Source organism: Pelodiscus sinensis, chromosome 4 (assembly GCF_049634645.1).
Source record: "Pelodiscus sinensis isolate JC-2024 chromosome 4, ASM4963464v1, whole genome shotgun sequence".
Lineage (NCBI taxonomy): Eukaryota > Metazoa > Chordata > Testudines > Trionychidae > Pelodiscus > Pelodiscus sinensis.
Genome location: NC_134714.1, coordinates 63,527,498 through 63,551,032, shown reverse-complemented (window position 1 = coordinate 63,551,032; position 23,535 = coordinate 63,527,498). Strand labels below are relative to the sequence as shown.

Genomic DNA, 23,535 nt, shown 5'->3' with positions numbered 1-23,535 from the left:
CCAACTTACTGAGCTGCCCCCAGCTAGAACTCCCACACCGTTCCCTACAGAAACGGTTCTCCCCAGGAGACCATGTGTAAATGTTTACGGCCTGTTGCAGCCAGGGCCGGATTAAGGCATGGGCTAGCCAGGCAGCTGCCTGGGGCACCAACCTATGGGGAGTGCCTGATGACAGCTGTAAGGGGCACACAGCGCCCCTTATAGCTGCCATCAGGCGCCGCGTGCCTGGCTCCCGGATTGCGGGCTGCAGCAGCTCCCAGCAGCGGCTGCCCAGGGCGGGGGCTGCGTTAACCCCTGTAGCGCTGGGCAGTAGTGCCCTTCCCCCCGCCGCCATGGGGCCCTGCACGGCCAGGCTCGGCTCGGCTCGCCCCGGGACGCCCCAGGCTGTGCGCCAGCAATGGTAGCCAGGCTGGACCGGGCCGGGCACGTATGTCCTGCCGCTACCAGCTCTGCGCACCCTCCCCCACGTGCCGGTGCAGGGGCGGGGCCGCACATGCGCCCTCCCCCAACCTGGGGCGCAATTAAACTGTCTGCCCAGGGTGCTGGAATGGCTCGGTCCAGCCCTGGTTGCAGCCCAGTAAATAGTCTGGGGGTGGAGGCCCAGGGTGCTTTTGATTTTATCCTGCCCCCTCTGGAGGAGGTTGGTTGGGTCCTGCCCATCACTCACCCCACCATGGGACCTTCTGCAGCACTTGTGCTGCAGGACTGAATGGGCTTGGGTCTCTGCTCTGGGTATTGGCAACCTCTCCAGAGTTGCAGCGAGTGCCGTTCAGGTTTGGCCACATCCACTTCTCTCACCAGGCCAAATCTGTGGGAATGGAGTTGTGACCTGGGGTTGCAGTGTCCCTCACTCAAGTCAGGTCTACCTGCACTCCTGTCATCATGACGGCTGGGCCCCACTGTGTGGTGCTGGGATCCCAGAGGTTGCAGGGCCTGGAGCAGGTAGGTGCGCCCAGCCAACCATGTGGGACAGGAACCTAGGAGCTGCCATGTGACATTTTGAAATACTCTGGCAACCCAATTTTGGGTCCCAGCCATGGGCTAAGAAACTTTGCCCTGGAGTGATTCCTTCCTAGTGGGACAAAAGTGGCTCTCGGCACTCCCCCAACCTACACTCTTTCATCTCAACTTCCCACCTAAGGATCCTTGTTGGGAAAGCCTGAGACTAGAGTATATGAAAGAAAACCTCCCCTGCATCCAACATTCTGTGCTATTTCTCCCAGTGACGCCTATTGAGGGCTGAGCTGCACACAGGGTTTTGTAGAAGATCAGCTAAATCAAGGGTGGGGAACCTCTGGCCCAGGAGCCAGAGCTGGCCTCCCTGGCTGGTCTGGATCCAGCCTCAAAAGCTTAGGGCTCCCCCCTGCATTGGGGAGCCAGCACTGGTGCTCCAGCCCTGCTACGGCCCCACTTTAGCTCCCCTGTGAGGCTGGAGCGACAGTGGGGGGAGAGGGCACATCCTCGAGCCTTGTGGGACAGAGACAGGCAAGCCAGGGCTGGATTTGACCCATGGGCTCTGCCTGGTGGGGAGAAGAAATGGCTCCATGCGCTTCTGCTGCCTCTCTCCTTTCCTCCCAGCTGGGAAAATGGCAGCACAACAAAACGCTGCCTGGAAGCTTTTCCCCTGCTTCTCCAATTGTCCGTGATCATGGCCAATCACAGCAGCAGGGGGCGGTGCCTGGGGGTGGTGGGATACACAAAGCCATGTGTGTCCCCGGGGAGCTGTGCCAGGTAAACGCCCCCTCATCACCCAGACCCATAACTCCACCCTATCTCCCATCCAGTCCTCCACTCCCAGCCTGCTCCTGCACCCACCCATCCTGCCCAGACCCTGCACCCCTCCACTCCTGAATCCAGACCCCACGCCCCAAGCCTGCTTTCTGGCACCCCCCTCCCACACACTAAACCCCTCATTTTTTGCCCCACCTCAGAGCCTGGGGGCCCCACAAAATCTATTAGCCTGTCTCCCCTAGGCTCTGGTGTGTGAAGGGAATGTGAGGAGTGTCTTTCTCTTTCTCAGTGAGGGTCATGTCAGTGAGGTGAGTGTTTGTTTTTTGTTTTTTTCTCTCATTTTGTGTAGCCTCCAACTGATTTTTCTGTGGGTCAGTGGCCCCCAACCCAAAAAAGGTTCGCTGTTCCTAAGCTTGATCAATATTGGCATCAAGGTGCTCCAATAAGATATAACTGCATCCACACAAAGGGTTTGACATTAACTATACCATCCCTAAATTGATCTAATTATAGCAGTACAAAATCTGCATACAGACCAGTTTTTCCTGTAAGCTGTGCACTTGGGTGGCCTCCCAGGAGAGATTCAAATGCCTTGCAGCTAATTAACAGAGCACTCACAGTTGCCCACAGCTGTCAGTATGTATCTCTACTGGTGGTGCACATCCACATATGCCTCAATGCATATAAAATTTATTCTGCACATGGATGGAAAACAATTAGAGGGAACATTGGTACAAACAAACCCTGAGACAGAAGTCTTGAGACCATAACGAGAAGCACCTGTGCCACTCATAGGTGGAGGAAAGAGCATGCATGGGAGGTCATTTCTTCTGCTCATTCCCCTCCGTCCTCATCTTCCCATCCTCCCTTTCCTCCCCCAGTATCAGGAAGCCTGAGTGTCTAATGCAATAAGTTCTGCAGAGAAGACAGGAAAGTGCTGCTCCCAACTTGGACCCCTAATGCAGGGAGTCAGAATTCTGTGACCAAATGATTAAGATAAGAAAAGGTTGTTAGGATATTTCCTAAAATGAAACGATGTGTTCTAAGCTTGGTGAACTGCAAAAAGTAAGTAGCTTAAATGATAGAAAGTATTTGTAGATTTTTCTACAATTGTTGTATTCCAAAGGTGGGAAAGACATTATTAATGTCTTTCTTTGAGAAGGTAACTGTCTTTTCAGACACAGGGAAAACAGCAGATCTAATCTGCCTGAATGTCAGTTAGGCATTTTATACAGTTCCAACTATTAGTTAAATTGGAGACGATGGTATTTATATGAGAACTGAAAGGTGGATAAAGAAGGAGCTGATTAAACGGGAGATTACAAGTCATACACAGAGAACTAGAGCAAGGTTACTAATGGAGTTCCTGAAGGATAATTCATGGGACCAATCTTATTTAACATTTTTATTACTGACCTTGGATCAAAAAGTGGGTGTGCGCTAATAACATTTTCAGATGACATGAAGGTGAGAGGTACTGCTGAAACAGAGGAGGACCGGAATACCATAGAAGAAGATTTGGATGACTTGTAAACTGGAGTAATTGAAATGGGATGATATTTAATAGTGCAAAGTGCAAGGTCATACATTTAGGGAATAACAAGAATTTTTGCTCTAAGCTGAGGGCTTATCATTTGGAAGTGACAGTGGAGGAAAAAGACCTGGGTGTATTGATTGATCAAAGAGTGACTTGACAACAAGCAGTCCTGTGGCACCTTAAAGATCAACAGATTCATTTGGGCATAAATCTTTGTGGTGAGGGTGCCACTTGGCTGTGTTATATGACAGTTTATAATGAGAAGGAGCATGTCAAAACTCCAGTCTTTCTGTCTGATTCTTTGCAGCAGGGCCACTACAATTACTTTGTAGAACAATGGCTACTTTTTAAATCCACAATTGAGTGCCCAGGCAAGTTTTTCATGTTCCCAAAATACCCTGCACTCTGTTGCTCATTCCCACAGCACTCAGTAACTGAACATGATGCCAGGCACTGTGGGATGCATGCCCACATTGCTTTGCTCTTTCTGTCCGTGGAGGAGCTCACACAGTGGCCAGGATATGTCGACAGAAAGTGGCAATGTAAACATGATTTGTCAACATTTTTTGGGCTTCTTATGAATGTTGACAGTACTTTTGTCACCAAATCATGTAGACATAACCCATGTTATTGCCTGTACCCTCCCCAGAGTCCAGGGGAAATGAAAACTCTCTTTTGGTTCCCTCTCTCCTGGCATGCTAGAGAGGGGAATGGAATGGGACAGAAAGGGCAACTGGTAATACAGTGATGCTCCCCCAAAACAGTCCCATGTTCTTGGCATGTTCATATATGCCACACATGTACACATCACCACTCCTTGGCTTTGAGCTTTCACACTTTCTTGTCCATACCACAGCCTACCACGCAAAATGATAGGCCGCCACAATATCATATGATATCAGCACCATACAGATACGACCATTTCAACGAGAAAACTCCTATCTTGCTCTATTTGAATCTCCATGTCTCTAGCTGTGGTGAAATTGATAATTTCTAGAGTGCTTGGAGGTGTGACGCATGAGTCCACCTCTCTTGCAGGCAGGCATTCCTCTTCCTTCTGAGACTGGAGGAGAAGAGACTGACCTGTTCGCTAGAAAGATGAGCTGGAGCCTTTTTGAATTATTCAGTCTGTGTATAACAGTTGTTAGCGCTGTCAGAAATATATTGCCACTTAGCTCACAGGTGCAGGATGTAGCTCCTGAGTTCCAAGAAAAGACCAATGTAACTGTATCCTCCCACAAACCTGGCTGCTTCAAGGCCTGGATGTCAGAGCATTTTGGTGCCACGACACAACTGTTGCACTTGGAGGTTGCTTTGGAATGTGGGGTCTGGCTCTGAACTGATTCATCTTTCTACACACCTGTCTAATGTCCCAGTTTGGAACCATATGTTCAACTGCAGCAACAAGAGAGGTCAGTAGTGTTGTTCCTGGTTTACAATTGGAGAAACTCAGGCACAGTGGTTAAATTTAATGTTTTCAAACTTAAATGAATACAGTTGGGCCACTAAGTCCACATTTAGGCATCTAAATAAAAGGTCTGCTTCTCTATGGCCACACACCTTCCTTGGGGGTCAATTAGCACTATGGTTGCTCAGCACCTCTGGAAAAATTAGGCCGGTGACTACTTTTCAGCAACTAATCATGAAAATTTTGCCCTAAGCAACTTGCCCCAGGCCATAGAGGGCGTAAACTGGACTGAAACTCAGGATTCTTTTGGCTTCCAGTTTTGTTCTCAGACCGTGGTCACCAACCAGTAGATTGCGATCTACCAGTAGATCTCAGGGGCTCCAAGAGTAGCTCTTGAGCCCTCTCTGAACTGCGCACCTGCGCAGTACATTTACATTAGATTTCCTCATGTAATGTAGGCGGGGCTTCAAGGAAGGGGCTGGGCAGTAGATCTTCGCCTGTTCTGAGACTTAAAAAGCGATCTTGGGAGTAAAAAGGTTGGAGACCACTGTTCTAAGACCATTCGCTCACCCAGTGTAACCCACATACCTACTAGGTGTGGTTCATTGTCCCATGCAGCGACACTTAGACCACTTACAGAGAGTAAGGATAATGATTTTGCGCTACACTCCTTAGCTGAGAGGCTTTTAGCTCAAGCTGTAGAGCAGGGCTACTTAACTTTGGAAGCCCCGGGGGTCACAATGATACAGCCCATGCCGAGGGCCACAGCTTAAGTGTCGTTACATGTACATTCAAATATATGCAAATAATTTCTTTCACACTGAGTGCATGAATACAAAGATTAAGGCAAGATTACACAACACACAGGCCCCATTTAAGTCAGTTCTTCTGATATTAATAAAATGCAATATTTACCCGATTTCCACTCATATGACAGCACTTCTAATGAGCAATGACAGCCCAGGAATTTAAAACACATAGCAACAGAAGACCATTATACTGACTACTTTTTTGTTTTGGCTCCCACTCATGGGCTGCATGTAGGGTTGGCAGGTATCCAGTTTTGAAACAGACAGTCCAGTATTTGAGCTGTCTGTTTGGGAAACAAATTGAGAAAATATAAATGTGAAAATATAAATGTCCGGTATTTTCTAAATAAGATGTAATGTAGATTGTGATGTAATATCAAGTGTATCCGGTATTTTTGTTGAAACCATCTGGCAACCCTAGCCGCATGTTGAGCCCCACATAACCCCAAACCACACTGCGGGCCGCAAACAGATGGGCTACAGGCCGCATGCAGCCCATGGGCCACGTGTTAAGTAGCCCTGCTGTAGAGGCCCATGCATTAAGCTTCAGAGGTCCCGGGTTTGGTTCTACCCAGGGGCGGATATAGGGCAGAGAGAACGGGGCGGCCGACCCAGGCCCCGTGCTTCAAAAAGCCCCGTGCATGCGCTGTGGCGCCACCACGCATGCGCATGGTGTCACTGTGCATGCGCCGTGGCAAAGAGGGGCCCCGCGGAATTATGCTGCCCGGGGCCCCGCAAAACAGTCATCTGCCCCTGGTTCTACCTATCTTTATTATGCAAGCAATCCCTCCCATTAGCACACTAAATAGACCACTGAAGGTTCTTCTGTCTCTTGAGGTATGAGCTTTCTATACCATGAAGATAATATAGTATGGGAGGTGGCAAACTTTACAAGTGGACATATGTCTAGGGATGTGTTGTTATCATGTTATGAAAACGGAGCTAATGTTAATAGAGGTATAGTCCATTGCTCTACAATAAACTTCCAGTAATAAATATCACAGTTGGGCTTGGAATCCTTTTACTGGAAGGGGGACTAAAGGTCTGTGTTATTTACAGCACCATTCCATTTTACAGGACACATCAGCTGCGTGCATGCACACACCCACCCACACGCACACACACACACACAAAGTGTAACTTGGATTATCAGTACCTATCCACATCCACTGTGGAACAATTTGTATCAGTTTCAGACATTGTAAAATTCCTTTTAATCAAGCATGGCACCGGAGCATTCTAATGTTCATCCTTACCCTCGCAGAAGCCTATTCTCAGCCTCTTCAATAAAGCAGATTAAAGTCATGTCAATTGGATAACAAGACAGGAAACCTGTCTTGCAAAGATGGATCTAACAGTTGCTGTCTGGTAGTCTGTGGGGATGAAGTCAGGGGGATCTCTGCCCTATTCCTAATGGACTGTGTCAACAGAAAAAACAGACTACAGAAATTGGCACCAATTGGCACTCTTGGTTCAGAGGAACACCAAGGATCTTTTGTTGAGCCAGAGGAAGAGAGGAGGAAAAAAAAGCCACCTGCCTTTAAAGGCAACCATTTTGAATTTTGTTGTTCTCCACAGCGTATCTCCGACGGCCTTGCGGCGCACAGTTTAAGAAACACTGGGATAGACCATTGGAAACAGAACTAATTCTTCTGCTGTGGAAATGGTCTTTCTAGTCTAGGGGGCATTGATGGGACAATGTGGAGAAGCTTGCATTGCTGCTGTCATGTTCTGTAGATATATTCACTGCCCAGAAAACTTTGTTACCTTAACTCTTCATTAATTAGCAATGCTGTGACCCTAGAGTTGAGTTTTTGTTCTGCAGAAAGTTCCACATTTCGAAATTGATTTTCATTCCACAAAGGAACAAAAAAATCAGTAATGTATGGGAAAATGGGAGAGTTCCATAAAATTTTAATTTGGAAACCTCACAACATGTTGATAATGTCACATAGTTTCATGTTGATAACGTAGAAAAAAATGTGACATTATCAAGATGAAACATTTTGACCCAAATGGAAATTTCTCAATCCAACATTATGTGCATCTGACATATTGCTATAAAATGCAACAATGACTGCAAATATCTTAGACTTTTAATTCCCCTTCCACTTAAAGGATTACAAGCAAACCAGTAATATACGGTTACTGGATGTTTACTGTAGAGGACTATCCTTCTTATAACATTAGCTTTGTATGGGGTATACTTGTCATTTAAGGCCAAATGGGAAGTCTGGGTACCCAAGCTATCATATTCTGGAGCAGAGGATGGCAGAGGCAGATACTGGGAAAGAGGAAGTGGTCCAAGTGTAACAGTATTGTGGAGGTGTGGGGGAGGGTGGAGAGGAAGGAACCCAGGTTACTGTTTGCTTAAGGGACAAGGAACCTTGCAGTGGGACAAGGCTCCCCTTTCCTCTCAGCCAACCAGGAAAAGTTTTTGGAACAAAGGAAGCATATAATTTGCCTCTTCCCTCATACTGGGGGAAGCATTAGCAGAAAATAAACTGCTTACCTGCTGGCCTCTCCTGGTGAAGAGGAAAGGACTAAAAAAATCAGGCCATTTATTTGTGGATTTAAGTACCCAACTTTAGGCCTCCATGTCTGAAAATGTTAGACTTAACCATTGCCTCAGTTCTCTTCATGCCAGGAATAACACTAGTGAGATGTTGTAAGGAGGAGTTAATACTTGTTTTTAAAGATAAGAAGTGCCTAGTTAATGTACAATTCTAAACTGGGATATTAGGGATGTACAAAGAGTCCACTCAGGTCAGATCCAGGTCTCACTTTCCAAGGTACAACATTTGTGTCGTGCAACCAAGATGCTGTCACATTGATCCAAGCCCTAAAGCAGTCAGATTTGAAAAGCTGATTATTACGTGTGCACTGTACACGTACATCAGAGAGACAGGGGTCCTTGATAACAATATGATCACGTAATTAAAAACTGTCATATTATATATACACAGACTGAATTAAGATGGTACAGCCAACCTTAATTCAGGCCACTCACAATTTCTGAGTGTTTGACTTTGCAAACTTAATAATGTTTGTTTTTTCCTTAGAAATTATTTATTATCTAGGAAATCTTAACACGTTTATTAATGTCCTTTTAATGTAGTTTTTGTAGATGTAACCACAAAGTTTTTATATACAACTTTGTTTAATATAATAGAATGAAATTAACTGATGTGAAAAAGTTGACAATCTAAACATTTCAATATTATAAAAATGAAAACAAAACAATTTATATGGGCTTTCTCCCAACAGAATTTTTATCATAATCAACATATTCCACTGAAGTATTATGTTTCAGCTGTATTTTCTGAGGGAAAAGTTTCATAAAAAATGTCAATCAATTTTATTGAGACCTTTTTAGACTATTGAGTGCATGTACAGTAAAACCTGTAAAACAGATTAGCGTACACATCTGTGCAAATGTACAAATGAGATTTTATGGCTGATCACCTTAATTCAAATCACATTGTACGGCCAGCATTTACTCTGAAGAAGTTTATCCAATATTACTTCTCCAGAGAGGCAACAGCTGCTGGACAGCAATCAAGATCAGTCCCAAAAAACACCCCATAAAATGTTAATGTCGTATGATTTTTAAGCGTTTCATGGGACTCCCTGGCTTAAATACCTTCAAATTTGGACTAATAATTCTATGAGGACCAGTAATTTTCAAGCCCATGTGAATAAATATATGGACCTTAGAGAGCTTAGAAAAATGGGCTGTTAGACAGCAAAGTAGTCTTAGTCTTACAGTGGTGTTACATTGTGCTATAATGCAGGACTTCTGTCTCAGGCAGAAACTAATCCCTTTCACCAATGCTGTATTCACTTCTAAAAAGGAAAAATATAAGGGGCATTGTTTCAGCATCAGTTATCCCTATAGGAACTGGGTTAGGCTAAAGAGATCAATATGCTTTAAACACTATTGGAGTCAATGTATTATATAGGAATAAGTCCTATAGAATTGCATATGAGGTATGTAGTGAAACGGTCACTTAAAACCAGCTTCTTCCACTCTTCCCCCAGCTGAAACGAGCCCGTATTAAATATTAACAAACTTTGTCCATCAGTTCCCTGGGCCTCTTTTAACAACAGATTTTATTACAACAGCTTCTCTCCCTCCTGCATTTCTTTTATCAGCATTGTCAATTGTGAAACCGAAGACTCTATTTCCTGTAATTCTGTCTGCACTGCCTCATTGTTTCTCCTGCTGCGCACTTGCTCCGTACCTTTTCTGCTCTCTCATCGGGACCCCAGATGCTGTCTATCTGCCTTTGGCCCTTGTAGGCAATTGTACTGCTCCTTGCAATTGCGTGATGGAAATATATTAAAGGGGAGGGAGAAGAACAGAGTGCAACAAAAACACAAAGCAAGACAGCTTCTGAGGTAGAAGGGGAAGACAGAAGAGCAGGTGAAAAGGTGATGACCATGGCTAGTAAATCCAGAGATTTGTCTCGAGTAACCTTCCAGGGTCCAGAGAAGTCTGGGGAAGAATCATCCCACAAGAAACTGGGCAAGCTAACAGTTAAGTACAACCGCAAAGACCTTCAACGCCGACTAGACCTGGAGGAATGGGTTGATGCCCAGTTGCAGGAGCTTTACCATTACCAGGTAACAAACCAAGCTGGATCAAACTTTCTTCTGTTAGGAGTGGGTCTAGACCCTGTGGGCTATGAAAGGATACTTTTAATTTACTGGGGGATAACAACCCATGTTGTGACGACTGGGAATGCTGTTCTTTATTAAATTTCTTTTTATCACATGCTAGAGCTTTCTATCTCTCTAAGTGGCACTGCTGTATGAGTGATCAAGCTGTGGGTAATGGCAAGTCTGTTAAGGGAGATAATGGGAACTACAGGCAGGCTGCATCTAGACTGCAGAGTTAAATCATAAAAGGATATGATTTACTTTCCGATTTTTTTCCGATTTACTTTCAAAAGAGGCTTTTCCGAAATTTGGTGCATCTATACGACACCAAATTTCAAGAAGAAGTGCTCTTTTGATACATCCCTTATGCCTCATAGAACAAGCTTTACAGGGATGGTGAAAGAGTGCACCTGCTTTTTCAAAAACATTTTTCGGAAAAGTGGATATGTTCCTTGGATGTGGCATTGACAATGCAGTCTAGACATAGCTACAGAAAGGAAAGAAAAGGGAAATGGGGATTCAGTCATTGTAAGTACAGATTTTATTTCCACCCCCTCCCTCCACAGGTCTCCAAAGTTGTCTCCCCAGGCCATATGACAAACATTTTCCTTAGCAGCAGTATTACTGCAAGGGAGTCCTTTCAAACTTTTACTGCCCATCTGAATTTGCAAAGGCAAATAAAGATTCAGGCATGCAAGGTGCATACCCATATTGAGGGTGGTCTTTATGTTGGACTGTCTTGGAGCCATGTTATTTTTCTGGCTTCGGGTACATCTAGACTACGTTCTTCTTTCGAAAAGAGATATGTAAATTCAGTGCTATTTGCATATCTTCTTCCGATCGCTTTTTCAAAAGCGTTTTTTTCTAAAGTGAAAACAGTTTAGACGGGTTTTTCAAAAGAACCCCCCTTTTTCGAAAAAACCCAGTATACCTCATTTTTTAAGGAAGAAGGGTTATTTCGAAAAAGGGTGGGGATTCTTTCAGAAAAAACCCTTCTAAACTGCTTTCAATTTAGAAAAAACGCTTTTGAAAAAGCGATTGGAAGATATGCAAATTAGCACCAAATTTGCATATCTCCTTTCGGAAAAAGAACATAGTATAGATATACCCCAAGAGTACATTTGGGGCTTAAACCAGGGGGTTGTCATTGCCTTTGTACAAAAGTTTCCAGTACACACCAAATACTGAAACATTATGCTGATGTCAATGAGTCCATCAATATTTTGAGCTTATGTGGCACTTTTGTTGGTAAATCTCAAAGAACTTGAATTTAGGGAAACTAAAGTAGGGAAGGTACAGGATTTACCATGATCCAAAATGCATTGAAATGACTGAATCAGGCCCCAAGTCACTAGCAGACATGAGAATATAATCTAGCTCTCCTGATTCCCCTATCCAGTAGACCACTGTTGACTTCAATAGAAGGTGGGGATGGATTTAGCAATTTGTATGAAATAATTTGCACATCTTCATCCCACACTCAAAATGAAACATTTCTGAATGTTTGGAAAAAAATGATTAACTCTTGGATTTCAGTCTTCCATTTTTGAGCATTGCTGCAATTTCAGATTCCGAATATATATATATTTGGAAATGGACATGCGAAAATATCCCTGTGACAATTTGTAGGATCACTTCCTTTTCTATATGCACTGGAATGTATTAGGTGACTATTCACTATCTGAAATGAGAAGACAGTTCCCCTGGCATTCATACCATCTACAAAAGACAATTGAAAGAAAAGAGTATATATAGGCACTCTGTTTTGCAGTACATGTGGCATCTCTAAGAAGAAATGTCTGGATAGGTTTTCATCTTCTTGAAGTTAATAAAGTGACTGTTAGATTAGTAAAATGATCACAAGTTATGCTAGGTTATGATAATTATCCCCTTTTGGCCCTTCTATGAATTTCCATTTGATAGTCATTCATATTTATAAAATATTAATGGACATTCATCCCATACTCTGGTTCCTTTATCATACATTAATAGGCACAACAGCAGATTCAATGTAAGAATATTTAAATGCACTGCCTAAACCCATGCATCAGTAAAATTTGATTCTCAGGATCCTCAGCTGAGTCAGTAAATATCTATTTTACATTATTGTAATGTTTATGAAAGGTACCAGATAGACAGCTCTGGTGAAGGAAATTGGTTTATCCATAGAATAGGTACAGCAGCAATGTCAGCTTCCCTGCCAGTGTTCCTGTCTTGGCTTTAGGGGATGGGACTGTCTCTGGAGGTGATACGTTAGTTCATCCTCCAGACCTCTTTTGTCTTGGATCTCTTTGCTGAGATTGCCAGCAAGAATGGTGATGTGGTGGTAATTGTGAGATGGATGTTGAAGCAGGACAAAGAGACATCAAATGGTAACTATTTTTGGTCATCATAGCTCTCTACCAACCTGAACTGGACCAAACCCAGCAGCCTAGAGAAAAAAAGGCTGCCTAGTCCATTTGGCATCTATTTGTCCAGTACTGATCTTCCTAGGAAGTCTATCCCTAGAACTGACAACGAGAAGTCCTGTGACCTGATTAAGTGGGTCTTTGCCCACGAAAGCTTATGCTCCAATAAATCGGTTAGTCTATAAGGTGCCACAGGACTTTTCATTGTTCATGCAGATTCAGACTACCATGGTTAGCCTTCTGATATTTATCCCTAGAACTTACTCTGTTCTGTTTCCATTCACCAGAGATGTGCTGATTGGTTCCTTCTTGATCCAGTGGCTTGAAGAGATATTGAAACTGGATCCTCTAGACACTTTTTGACTTTATCTTATCGTCTGAAATAGTAATGAAACACCCCTATGTGGTTTTACTTTCTTTGGCTTTACACAAGTCTTTGTTCAATGTCACTTTGGTGTTCAAGACCAGCAGTCCCAGGCTTATATTGACAGTCCCATCATGAGAACCATGTAGAGCAGGCATGTCCAAAGTCCGGCCCGTGGGCCAATTGCAGCCCGTGTTCCGGTTTAATACGGCCCCACAGGTAATTTGGCAATATCTATCTTTTATGGCCCCCAACGAATCCATATGTATTGAGATGAATACATTGTAAAATCTCAGTTAATGTCAGTTGGTCTAAATCAGTTATAAATATATTTGGACACAACATGTATACTTGGTGTTATGTTCCTGTTCATATTTTTTTAACTTAAAAGTTGACAGACAACCTTTATTACCAATAATATGTAATGTACTTTACAATGTTCCTTACATATATTTCAGCTTCCTGGATTTTCTTTCATCTGGCCTTCAGATATGAAAGGCAGAGTGATTTAACACCTGTTTAGATTTGTCATCCATGTGACGAAATGAAAAGTATGCCGTTTGCAATAAACTTTGCATAAAATAGTTAATTTGCATTTAATTGTAATGGTTCAAATGTCAGGCAAAATGTCAGGCAAAATGGTCGGCCCTCACGCATGTTCACTTCATCAAATCTGGCCCTCTTTGAAAAAAGTTTGGACACCCCTGATGTAGAGCATGTCTATGCACATGCCCAGTAGGAACAGCAATGTAGAACAGGCAGTGGCACCAAGATGTCACTGTACTCATATAACAAGATCAATGACATTTGATATAATGGGGCTCCTGAGAGCCAACACCTCTGGTGGGGAGAGAGGAAAAAAAAATAAGGATTTTTACAGTAAGTGGAGTGACAAATGGGACTGACAGTATTTTTATGAGGGAGTTCAGTGATGGAGTTTGAGGTCATGGGACACTACTGTAAGGAAGCTCACAACCTGGATGATTAAATGGAGGCAACTCTAATAAGAAATAGAATAAGTGTTGCTCTTTTAAAGAGTGAGGTTTAGGAGCTAGTAACTTTTAAAGCACTTGTTTAAAAAAAAATCACAAGTGACCTACTGGCAGTTCTTGGTGGTACCATATGTGAGAGACCAAAGCATGATTCCCTCTCAACTCTTACTTTGCTAGGTCCACAAATGTGTATTTTTAGAAGAGCCATAAAGGCAATACTAAAGTCCCATCCTCACCTATGGTCCCCTAAGAGTTTGCATTATCTAATCAGAGTCTGAAATCATTAATATGGGCACAGAGATTTGTTTTCCTTGTAATCAAAGGGGTTAGCAGGAAGAAGGATATCAAAAGGCAGATTTGTATTTCTGGAAGGTGTTTTCAACTAACTAGAGCCTGTGTTGCTGGCTCCTCCTGATGGCAATTCCACAACTTCGTTGGCAGCTTGTTCCATTGCACTGATTGTCCTTAGCATTATTCACTTCCCTAATATATCTTAGAAGTCTAAGCAGCAGGACTGAAACAACCAGGCTCCCTAGGATCACAGGTTCTGATTTTAGGAGGATCAAGTCAAACTGTCATGTGTCTGCTGTGGGCAAACTGAGTGCTGCAGGCTTTGTGCTTAGGCCTTTCAAATGAGAACTGAAAGAGTTCTATATTGATGTGGCCCTTTGGGACACAGCTCCTCCGACCTGATTGTTACTCATTCCATTTTGTAGATGGTTTCATCCCATTTCAACTCCATTAGGCCCTTCCATATAGTCGTCTCATGATAGCACCATACTTCCTGGGCAGGTGTTTGGTGTCGTGGTGGAACTATTTGACACCTCTGGCAGCTAGGTCTGGAAGAGCTGTGAAGTGTTGCCTGTGTCAAGTCACGGTCTGTGAGTTGAGATGTGGTATTGCTAGAGATGAACCTGAATCACAACCCCTGTTCTAAATACCCCAAATTTCAAGAAGTTTCACATCTTAATCCAATCTTTACTGCTTGGGTTCATCTTTAACTAGAATCCTTCCTCAACTCTCACCCCACACTCAGTTCTCCACATTAAGTTCTCTTGAATGTGTTTCATTTGATGGGACAGGTTTATTTACTACGTATTTCTGCTCTAGCTGCAGGAGGAAGCAGAAGCAGCAACCCTAGAACCAGAAATTGATATTGAAGATCTTCTAGAAGTCTCCAATGAAGAACAGAAATCAAAACTACAGGTCAGATAGAGATTGTCTGTTCTATTTATCTACTATATATTTTAGAGCATTTGTACATCTGTCTGTCCTCCATCAGTGAGTCAGTCTGTTCAAGATCTCCTCCTAAATGGTAAGAGCTAGGACCACCCAATTTGGTACGCAGCTTCCTCTGATCATAACTCAAAGCAAGGTGAAGGTTTGGTTGTATCAGGACAATGTGATGTGTCTGGAATGTGATTGTTTCATATCAAACAGAAAGGGAGAGGTATGATAGCAGGGACAGTTATACTCATGATCACAGAGGGGCAGCAAATGCGCCAACCCGAGAAAGCAGCCACTGGCCAACAGCAGAGCCCCTGCCACCCCTGGGGAGCAGCTTCCCACTGTACCTTGTGGGCCCTGCTACCCCAGGCCAACCCTGGGAAGAATCAGGGAACATGTGTATAGTGTAGACACCCGGCAAGTTTAGCTGTTCTTGAGCAAAAAGCCTGCAGTGTAGATGTAGCCCTTGTGTTTAACACAGCCTCTGAGCCTCCCCTTAGCCTCCAGGCCTCTCACTTCTTCCAGCTTCTCCTTTGCTGATTTATTAGCTCTTCTGTCTCTCTTGGGCTCTGCTAAGGTGCTTTTACTGACACTCCCACAGGCCCTCCCCCACAGGAGCCTGACTTGCTCCTGCAGAGTTCTTCCTCTGTTCCAGTTTTAACAGGTTTTTGGTCACTGCTGCCCTTGCGCAGAAGCTCCAGCAACTTCTCCTTAGGCTCTTCCTGCTCCTTTTAGAATCTGGCTCAGGGCTTCTCCTAGAGCAGGCATGTCCAAAGTCCGGCCCACGGGCCAATTGCAGCCCGTGTTCTGGTTTAATACGGCCCCACAGGTAATTTGGCAATATCTATCTTTTATGGCCCCCAACGAATCCATATGTATTGAGATGAATACATTGTAAAATCTCAGTTAATGTCAGTTGGTCTAAATCAGTTATAAATATATTTGGATACAACATGTATACTTGGTGTTATGTTCCTGTTCATATTTTTTGAACTTAAAAGTTGACAGACAACCTTTATTACCAATAATATGTAATGTACTTTACAATGTTCCTGACATATATTTCAGCTTCCTGGATTTTCTTTCATCTGGCCTTCAGATATGAAAGGCAGAGTGATTTAACACCTGTTTAGATTTGTCATCCATGTGACGAAATGAAAAGTATGCCGTTTGCAATAAACTTTGCATAAAATAGTTAATTTGCATTTAATTTTAATGGTTCAAAGAATGTCAGGCAAAATGGTTGGCCCTCACGCATGTTCACTTCATCAAATCTGGCCCTCTTTGAAAAAAGTTTGGACACCCCTGCCCTAGAGTAATCTGTGCTTCCTTTGGATCTTCTTCCCTGACTTCTTGCCTATTTTAAGACTTCTCTTGGGACTCCTATCCATGAGAGCCAAAGCACAACCACTCCTCCCTGTGAGTTCTCCCACCCACAGGATAGTCTTGCCTTTGCTGCAATCTCTCCTCTCAGCTGAGTTCTCTCACTCTGTGTTATCTTTTCCTAGCCCTTTCACAGCTGAGGTCACTAACTAGCCTCAAACTGGCTTATTACTACCATCAGCTTAGGGCTAGCTGGTGGTAGGTAACAAGCAAGACTGAAAGGGGCTTGCCTTAAAGGGTCAGCCAACTTTTGACAGTCCCATTCACACCCTTTTGAGGGATCAGTTACTAACAACTATTGCTGACAGCAACAAATCCCTATCCCAGTAGTGGGCAACCTGAGGCCTGAGGGCCACATGCAGCCCATCGGAGTACTTTGCGTGGCCCACGAGACATTTTGGTTACTGGTGCTCACACATAGGGTTGCCAGATTCCACTGGTTTTCATGCACATTGGTAATACTGGCAGGAAAAAACTAAGTGACATGCGTTTTTAAAGCAAGGACACATGAAGTGAGGTGCGTGCTGATTGCACAAAACATTGTGAAAGCTGTGCACTCCCTCGGCATCCAGTGAAAGTGCTGCTATGGTTCAGTCGGCACACCCTGCAAATTTTAGGTACACAAGTATAGTTAGTAAAACCACCCTATCCTGTGAGACTGTTTTAGTTACAACAATCTTGTGGCCCACTGAGATGATGAAGGACCACTCATGTGGCCCACTCACAAGCCTCTCATAGCCCTATCTCATTGTGCATAGGGTCAAAGTGTCATATTTTAGGACCTGTACAGCTCTTCCATTTAATATATGAATTGAAAAAATCCTTATTCATTTTAACTGTCCCCAGTGACTTATTAGGGATAAGTGAGCGACTTCAGATCAATTAAGTAACCCAAACTTTCACCCAAATTGTGGACTAAACCTATTCTGAGGTTAGAAAAATGTTGGTTAGCTTGTAATGCAGTGGTTCTAATTCTCCCTGAAGGCTCTGTACTTCTGTGTTCCTGTTAGCAGCCGATGCAAAAAGGCAAATAAATAAACCAACCAATTAACCAAATAGAATAGTTGTTGTTGAGGTATTTCTTGCCCAACCAGAAGCCTGAAAGTAGCTTATAGGATTATAGGGCCTGTTCTTATGAGGTTTTTGAAGCCCAATTTTGCAAATATTAGAGGCTGAGATAAGCCTCCAAACACGATGATCTAAAATAACTCCTGAAAGTTTCACAGTAATACTTAAATACTTAGCTCCTGTGGGGCTTGATACAAAGCCCATGGAAGTTAATGGAAAGACTCGTGCTGACTTCAATAGTCTTCGGATCAGGGCCACGCAGTTGTCTTTAAATGTAGGTCTCAAAGTGAAAGTATCATTACTTACTAGAACCCATCCTGGGAGCAGCCTCTGTACACGTCAGACAACGTACACACTTTGATAGCTTCTGGAATCCTCTGGGGGCAACACGATTTAAACTCAGAGCTGCTAAATCTGTCCTGTACTGTGGAATAGGAAGAGAGCAGGCTGCTGTGTTGTGACAGTGGAGTTTTGGTGACCGTGCATCCTGGGACCTCCTGCAGCTTTCCATGCAGAACAGCGGCAATGAGTATGGACCACGGAGCCCATGTACGGTGTGGCCTGATGTATGTGGTGGCACTGTCAGGCTCTGGAACACCTTTGGATCACATAGCATGCTAAATATGGCAGCCATACATACACTTCTTGTAGCTTAAAAAAGAAAAAAAATAAATAGGCAAGCTCCTAAGGAACTAATATGCATTTTTGACTTGCAGGAAATCCTTCATGAGTGTTCCAGACCTACTGAGGTGAGTGAAGCACCATCATCACTGTGTGTTCAGTCTCATCATATGCTGCTGTGCCATTGTACTGTGGCTCCTTTTAGTTAAATAGCCGCTACGTTCTGTAGGTAGTTGAAGCTTGAGGTACCACATTTGTTGACTCTCAGGAACTTTTGTTTATACTTCATTCACAGCACTGTAAAACTCAGTATCAATATATGAGTGAGTGTAGAGCAGTGACAGATTAGATTGATTTCAGATGTGCTTCCTATGCTTTTCTCAAGACCTATTGCCTGTAGTAATGCTGTCTGCAAGAAGAGACAAAGTAGGCAACATAATGCCGTTAGTACATAATTGTTGCTTGCCTCTGTAGTGTATTTCCATGGTATCTTGTCTAGTACTTGGCATGGCTGTTCAAAGATAGAGCTTGTGAATGATTCACCTGGAAATTAGACTTAACCAAACTAGTCATATTAGAGTCTGCAGAAACCTAGCCTGAATCATGCTAGCTCTGGTTTGGCAGCCTGCCCCAGCATCAAGGCTGGCACGGGGCTCTGAGAGGCCATCTCCAAATCACTGGCAAAAGGCCAAGCTAATTGTGCCCACATAGATAACCAGCAGGAGTTTGTGTCATTCACTGGCTTAGTGCCTCTGATCATGTTGCTGTTTAGTGGCTGAGCCCAGCAATTATGACAGCCACCAAACAACTAAATTAGCGTTTTCTTAGCCCACGAGCCTGTGCTAAAGGTCCTGAGTTCAATCTCCTCTGCTGATCCCAGTGTCTATAAAGTATGCAACTATGGGTCCATTGCATTTACATTTCAGGAGTTCACATGGGGAAGGGTTGACTAAAAGCTTCAAAAGGACTTAGATGCCCAAGTGCCACTTTAAGCAATATTGGCATTCACAACACCACCATGCAGCTGCCACCAAACTCTGACACCTGCATTAGTGCCTGTGGGGATGCACAAAGCTGCCCAACCCAGGCTGCTCAATGCCTAATTCATGACTAACCCTCAAAGGCTTTGCAAACTAGGCATTTCTTTGCCTATTTTGCCTGCAAGGCCAGATCCTGTAGGCCTGCTCAGAGCACACCTAGCCCCCACAAAAGGCAGCAAGAAGGAGGATGTGACACTAGTACCCCCTTCCAATAGCTCAGTGTTTAGTATAATCACTGACAATCTGGAAGCCTAGAGTTCAAATTCCCCTCTGTGGGACTTGCAGCAGCAATTTGAACCCAGGTCTTCAACCTTCCAGGATAGTCCACCAGTAGGGCTGACAGCTCTCAGTACCACTCGAGTACAGCATGCCCTCCCCAGGCAGCCCTCAGTGCAGCCTGGAATACTCTGTGAGGCATTCTAGCAGCAATTTAAAGGTCCCAGGGCTGCAGTGGCAGCCAGGAGCTCCAAATCCTTTTGTATCCCCAGGCCCTGGGGCAGTTGCAGTCGTAACCCCCGTGCCACCTCAGAGGCAAGCTCAGAGTCCACTGACCTTGAACTGAGGGGTGTTCCAGGGTGGGGTTCTTTGTCTCTCCCATTGAAGCTGTTCCACGGTGTAGGACATAGTTAATGTCATTGGGCCAGAGAGAGTGTGAGATCATTCTATCGACCATTGGTTAGTAACGCAGTATGCTGGCCTCTCTCTGCATCCCTCTTTTGGATACCACATTCAAACAATGCCTAGTGAGCCTGGGCACCTAACTCAAGGTAGTGAATTCTAGTAGGCAGCAGGTCATCTAAAAGTTGGATGTTGCACTTCTGAGCAATGCCTAAGTCTCCCCTTGTGAGTCTAACCTTAAGATATAGTTCTGCAAATTCCCTGGGAACATGCAGTGGTAGATTAAGCTCAGATTTGTGGAGTCAGGCCTGCAATACACCTGCCTGATTTAAGCAGAAGACTTATCTGTTTAGTGCACACAGTGGTTTCTGCAGTTTGCAGTGACTTTACAGAGACCAGTTATATAGGGGATTAGATACTGATCCATTTTGGTTATTATGAAGGTGGGATTTATGCTCTTTACCGTTGTTGCCACCCACAGTAGCCAAATGCCTCAGTTTTGAGAGAAAGTCTACTCTCGCCCCTTCCCTCCCCCCCACCCACATACACACTTACTTTTTCCTACTGGAGTGAGTCAGCATGGGATGCTCTGTAAGGCTCTACATGGTAGTATGGCCATTTCAGTGAAGAAGCAGCAGCAAGCACATTTTGACTGAGACACTGAGAGGAGGTTGTAGAGGAGTTAGTACAGAACCAATAGGCCCTGAAGCTATAGCTGTATCCTAAAGTCATCTAATGGTGGAACAAATAGGCTCCATGGAGAGGTGAGGTGACCTGCCAGGGGAAGAGAGACAAGTATGTGTGACTTACCTGACAAGAGCTAGGAGACACTGGGGCATGAAGAAAAAAATTGAGCATCTTCTCTGCTCTACTTCCCAACCACGCTGACAAAATCTCACCTGCTCCTTTCCAAACAAAATGATGAGACCTGATCTATACCTCTGCTCTGAAGGGCAATAAGGAGAAATGCAGAAGGCATGTTATTCTTGGAGCTGCAGCTGAGTGCAATTAGCATTAAAGCCTTCTTTTGACTGACTCTCATTCCAGGACTTCATTACAGAATTGCTCATCCGACTGCAAGGCCTCAGGAAAATCCCACAAAAGAAATGATCCTCCTTCCCCGGAGAAACACCTTCCTTCCCCGGTATCACTCACGTGGAAGCAGACATCTCCTCAGCTAAGAGAATCAGATTCATGCAGGAAGATAATTTTACAGTTTTTCTAGGACTCAATGGCCTGAGAGCCATCTTAGATATTTTCAGCATCACCAGAGACAAAGTGCTGCCTCCATCCCCATTCCATATGTATGTTCACAGGGGTGCACTGTATCTTGCTGATATTTAAAGAGCTATTGCTCTGGGGGAGAACCCAGTACAAATCCCCTTCTTTTTCTCAATTTTTTTTGAAGGAACCTCTTTTCTGGCTGCAGGAGCATTGGATGTAGCTCCCTTTGGAGAGCCTTAGGGCTGTGCCTGCTGCCCAGTGTCTGATGGGAGAAAGAAGGCAGTGGCTATTATCCACCCTTCACCAGGGACACAGAGTTGTTACTTCCAGCTCCTGCCTATTTGTGACTCCAAGCACAGGCCTCCATCCTGGCTCTAGGCCAGCACATGGACAAATTTTTCTGCTCACAAAAAAATTAATCATCTCTCCCAGGTGGAAAATGAGGCAGAAAATACCCTCCCTGGAGCTTTTCTGTCTGTCTTAGTGCATGACCCTCAGGTTAATTAATTGTTATGGTGCATGGCACTTTTCATGAGCTAGCAGCACCTCTGAAAAGAATATGAGGATCTGCAAGGGATTTTTTTAATCATAGCTGCCCGAGTAAGGGCATTTGAAAGATGCTCACTTTGTACAGTAAAATGCATAGAAATCCAGACCTGCTTGTGACAACGGGTGGGGAGGGAAGGGGGTTGTTCTGCATTCAGAGGAAATGCAGCAAGAGAAGAAAAATCTAATTAAAAGCCCATCAACTGCTGACTCAGTGATCTTTTCATTGGGCTATCTTGGAGTCATTCCCAGGGAGGGAGGGAGAGACTGAGCAACCCAAAGGGGATGTAGGAGAAGCTGTATGCCTCCATACCATGTCTGCTAGCTATAGCAAAGCTCAGAAACCACATCCAGAGAGACAATAACTTGGCAAGAGCTGAGTGGTAATAAGATGATAAATGAAGGAGAGTCACTTGGATTTGGAGGACTCCCTCAGGGTAGAAAAGTCTTGGGTCCTCCTCCCCTCACACAGACACTCCAGAGCTGAAGGTAAGTTACTATGGTTGAGAAAATCCCATGTATGGTTATGTAATGTTAGTGAATTAACTATGGGTTATCCTTGTGTTCCAGTTTGTCATATAGTGTTGCAAAAAGGGGCCAGAGCCTACAATACAAAGGAGCCCTCAGTGTTCATAGAATCATACAGCTGGAAGAGACCTCAGGAGGTCATCAAGTCCAGCCCCCTGCCCAAGGCAGGACCAATCCCAACAAAATCAACCCAGTCAGGGTTTTGTCAAGCCGAGACTTAAAAACCTCTAGGGATGGAGATTCTACCACTTCCCTAGGTAACCCATTCCAGTGCTTCACCACCCTCCTAGTGAAATAGTTTTTCCTAATATCCAACCTAGACCTCTCCCACTATAACTTGAGACCATTGCTCCTTGTTCTACCATCCCTCACTACTGTGAACAGCCTCTCTCCAACCTCTTTGGAATCTCCCTTCAGAAAGTTGAAGGCTGCTCTCAAATTCCCCCTCACTCTTCTCTTCTGCAGATTAAACAAACCCAAATCCCTCAGTCTCTCCTCATAAGGTCATGCGCTCCAGCCCCCTAGTCATTTTGGTCACCCTCCGCTGGACCCTCTCCAATGCGTCCACATCCTTTCTATAGTGGGGGTCCCAGAACTGGACACAATGCTCCAGATGTGGCCTCACCAGAGCTGAATTAAGGGGACTAATCACTTCTCTGGATCTGCTGGCAATGCTCCTCCTAATGCAACCTAACATGCCATTAGCCCTCTTGGCTACAAGGGAACACTGTTGACTCATATACAGCTTCTCATCCACTGTAATCCCCAGGTCCCTTTCTGCAGAACTGCTACATAACCATTTTCCTTTGGCCCAATCCTCTAATTTGTCCAAGTCACTCTGGAGCCTATCTACCTCTCCCCTAGCTTAGGGTCATCGGCGAACTTGCTGAGAGTGCAATCCATCCCCTCATCCAGGTCATTAATAAAGATGTTGAACAAAACAAGAACAGATCCTTGGGGCACGCCACTAGAAACCAACTGCCAACCTGACATCCAACTGGTGATCACTACCCATTGGGCCCGACAGTCTAGCCAGCTTTCTATCTACCTTACAGTCCATTTATCCAATCCATATTCTCTTAACTTATTGGCAAGAATATTGTGGGAGACCATATCAAAAGCTTCGCTAAAGTCAAAGTATATCACATCCACCGACTTGCCCATATCCACAGAGCCAGTTACCTCATCATAAAAGCTCACCAGATTGGTCAAGCATGACTTGCCCTTCGTGAATCCATGTTGACGATTTTTGATCACTTTCCCCTCTTCCAAGTGCTTCAAAATGGATTCCTTGAGGATCCCCACCATGATTTTTCCAGGGACTGAGGTAAGGCTGACTGGTCTGTAGTTCCCTGGATTGTTCTTCTTC

At 44.3% G+C, this 23,535-nt stretch overlaps 1 protein-coding gene across 1 annotated transcript; it reads left to right on the top strand.

Moving 5' to 3' along the window:
• The first annotated feature begins 9,863 nt into the window (after positions 1-9,863).
• Positions 9,864-21,552, top strand: PPP1R14D (protein phosphatase 1 regulatory inhibitor subunit 14D). The gene is made up of 4 exons (XM_006128683.4): positions 9,864-10,111; positions 15,022-15,117; positions 18,306-18,338; positions 20,916-21,552. Exons 1-4 carry the CDS (start codon positions 9,923-9,925, stop codon positions 20,976-20,978), a joined length of 381 nt encoding a protein of 126 aa, XP_006128745.2. The 5' UTR covers positions 9,864-9,922; the 3' UTR covers positions 20,979-21,552.
• Positions 21,553-23,535: the final 1,983 nt, after the last annotated feature.

What these genes read in the sequence shown, in the direction of transcription:
- PPP1R14D (XM_006128683.4), top strand. Translation starts at nt 9,923, where the DNA reads ATGACCATGGCTAGTAAATCCAGAGATTTGTCTCGAGTAACCTTCCAG. An exon ending in AGGAGCTTTACCATTACCAG is followed by an intron (nt 10,112 to 15,021) that starts GTAACAAACCAA and finishes TTTCTGCTCTAG; the next exon opens with CTGCAGGAGGAAGCAGAAGC. An exon ending in AACAGAAATCAAAACTACAG is followed by an intron (nt 15,118 to 18,305) that starts GTCAGATAGAGA and finishes TTTGACTTGCAG; the next exon opens with GAAATCCTTCATGAGTGTTC.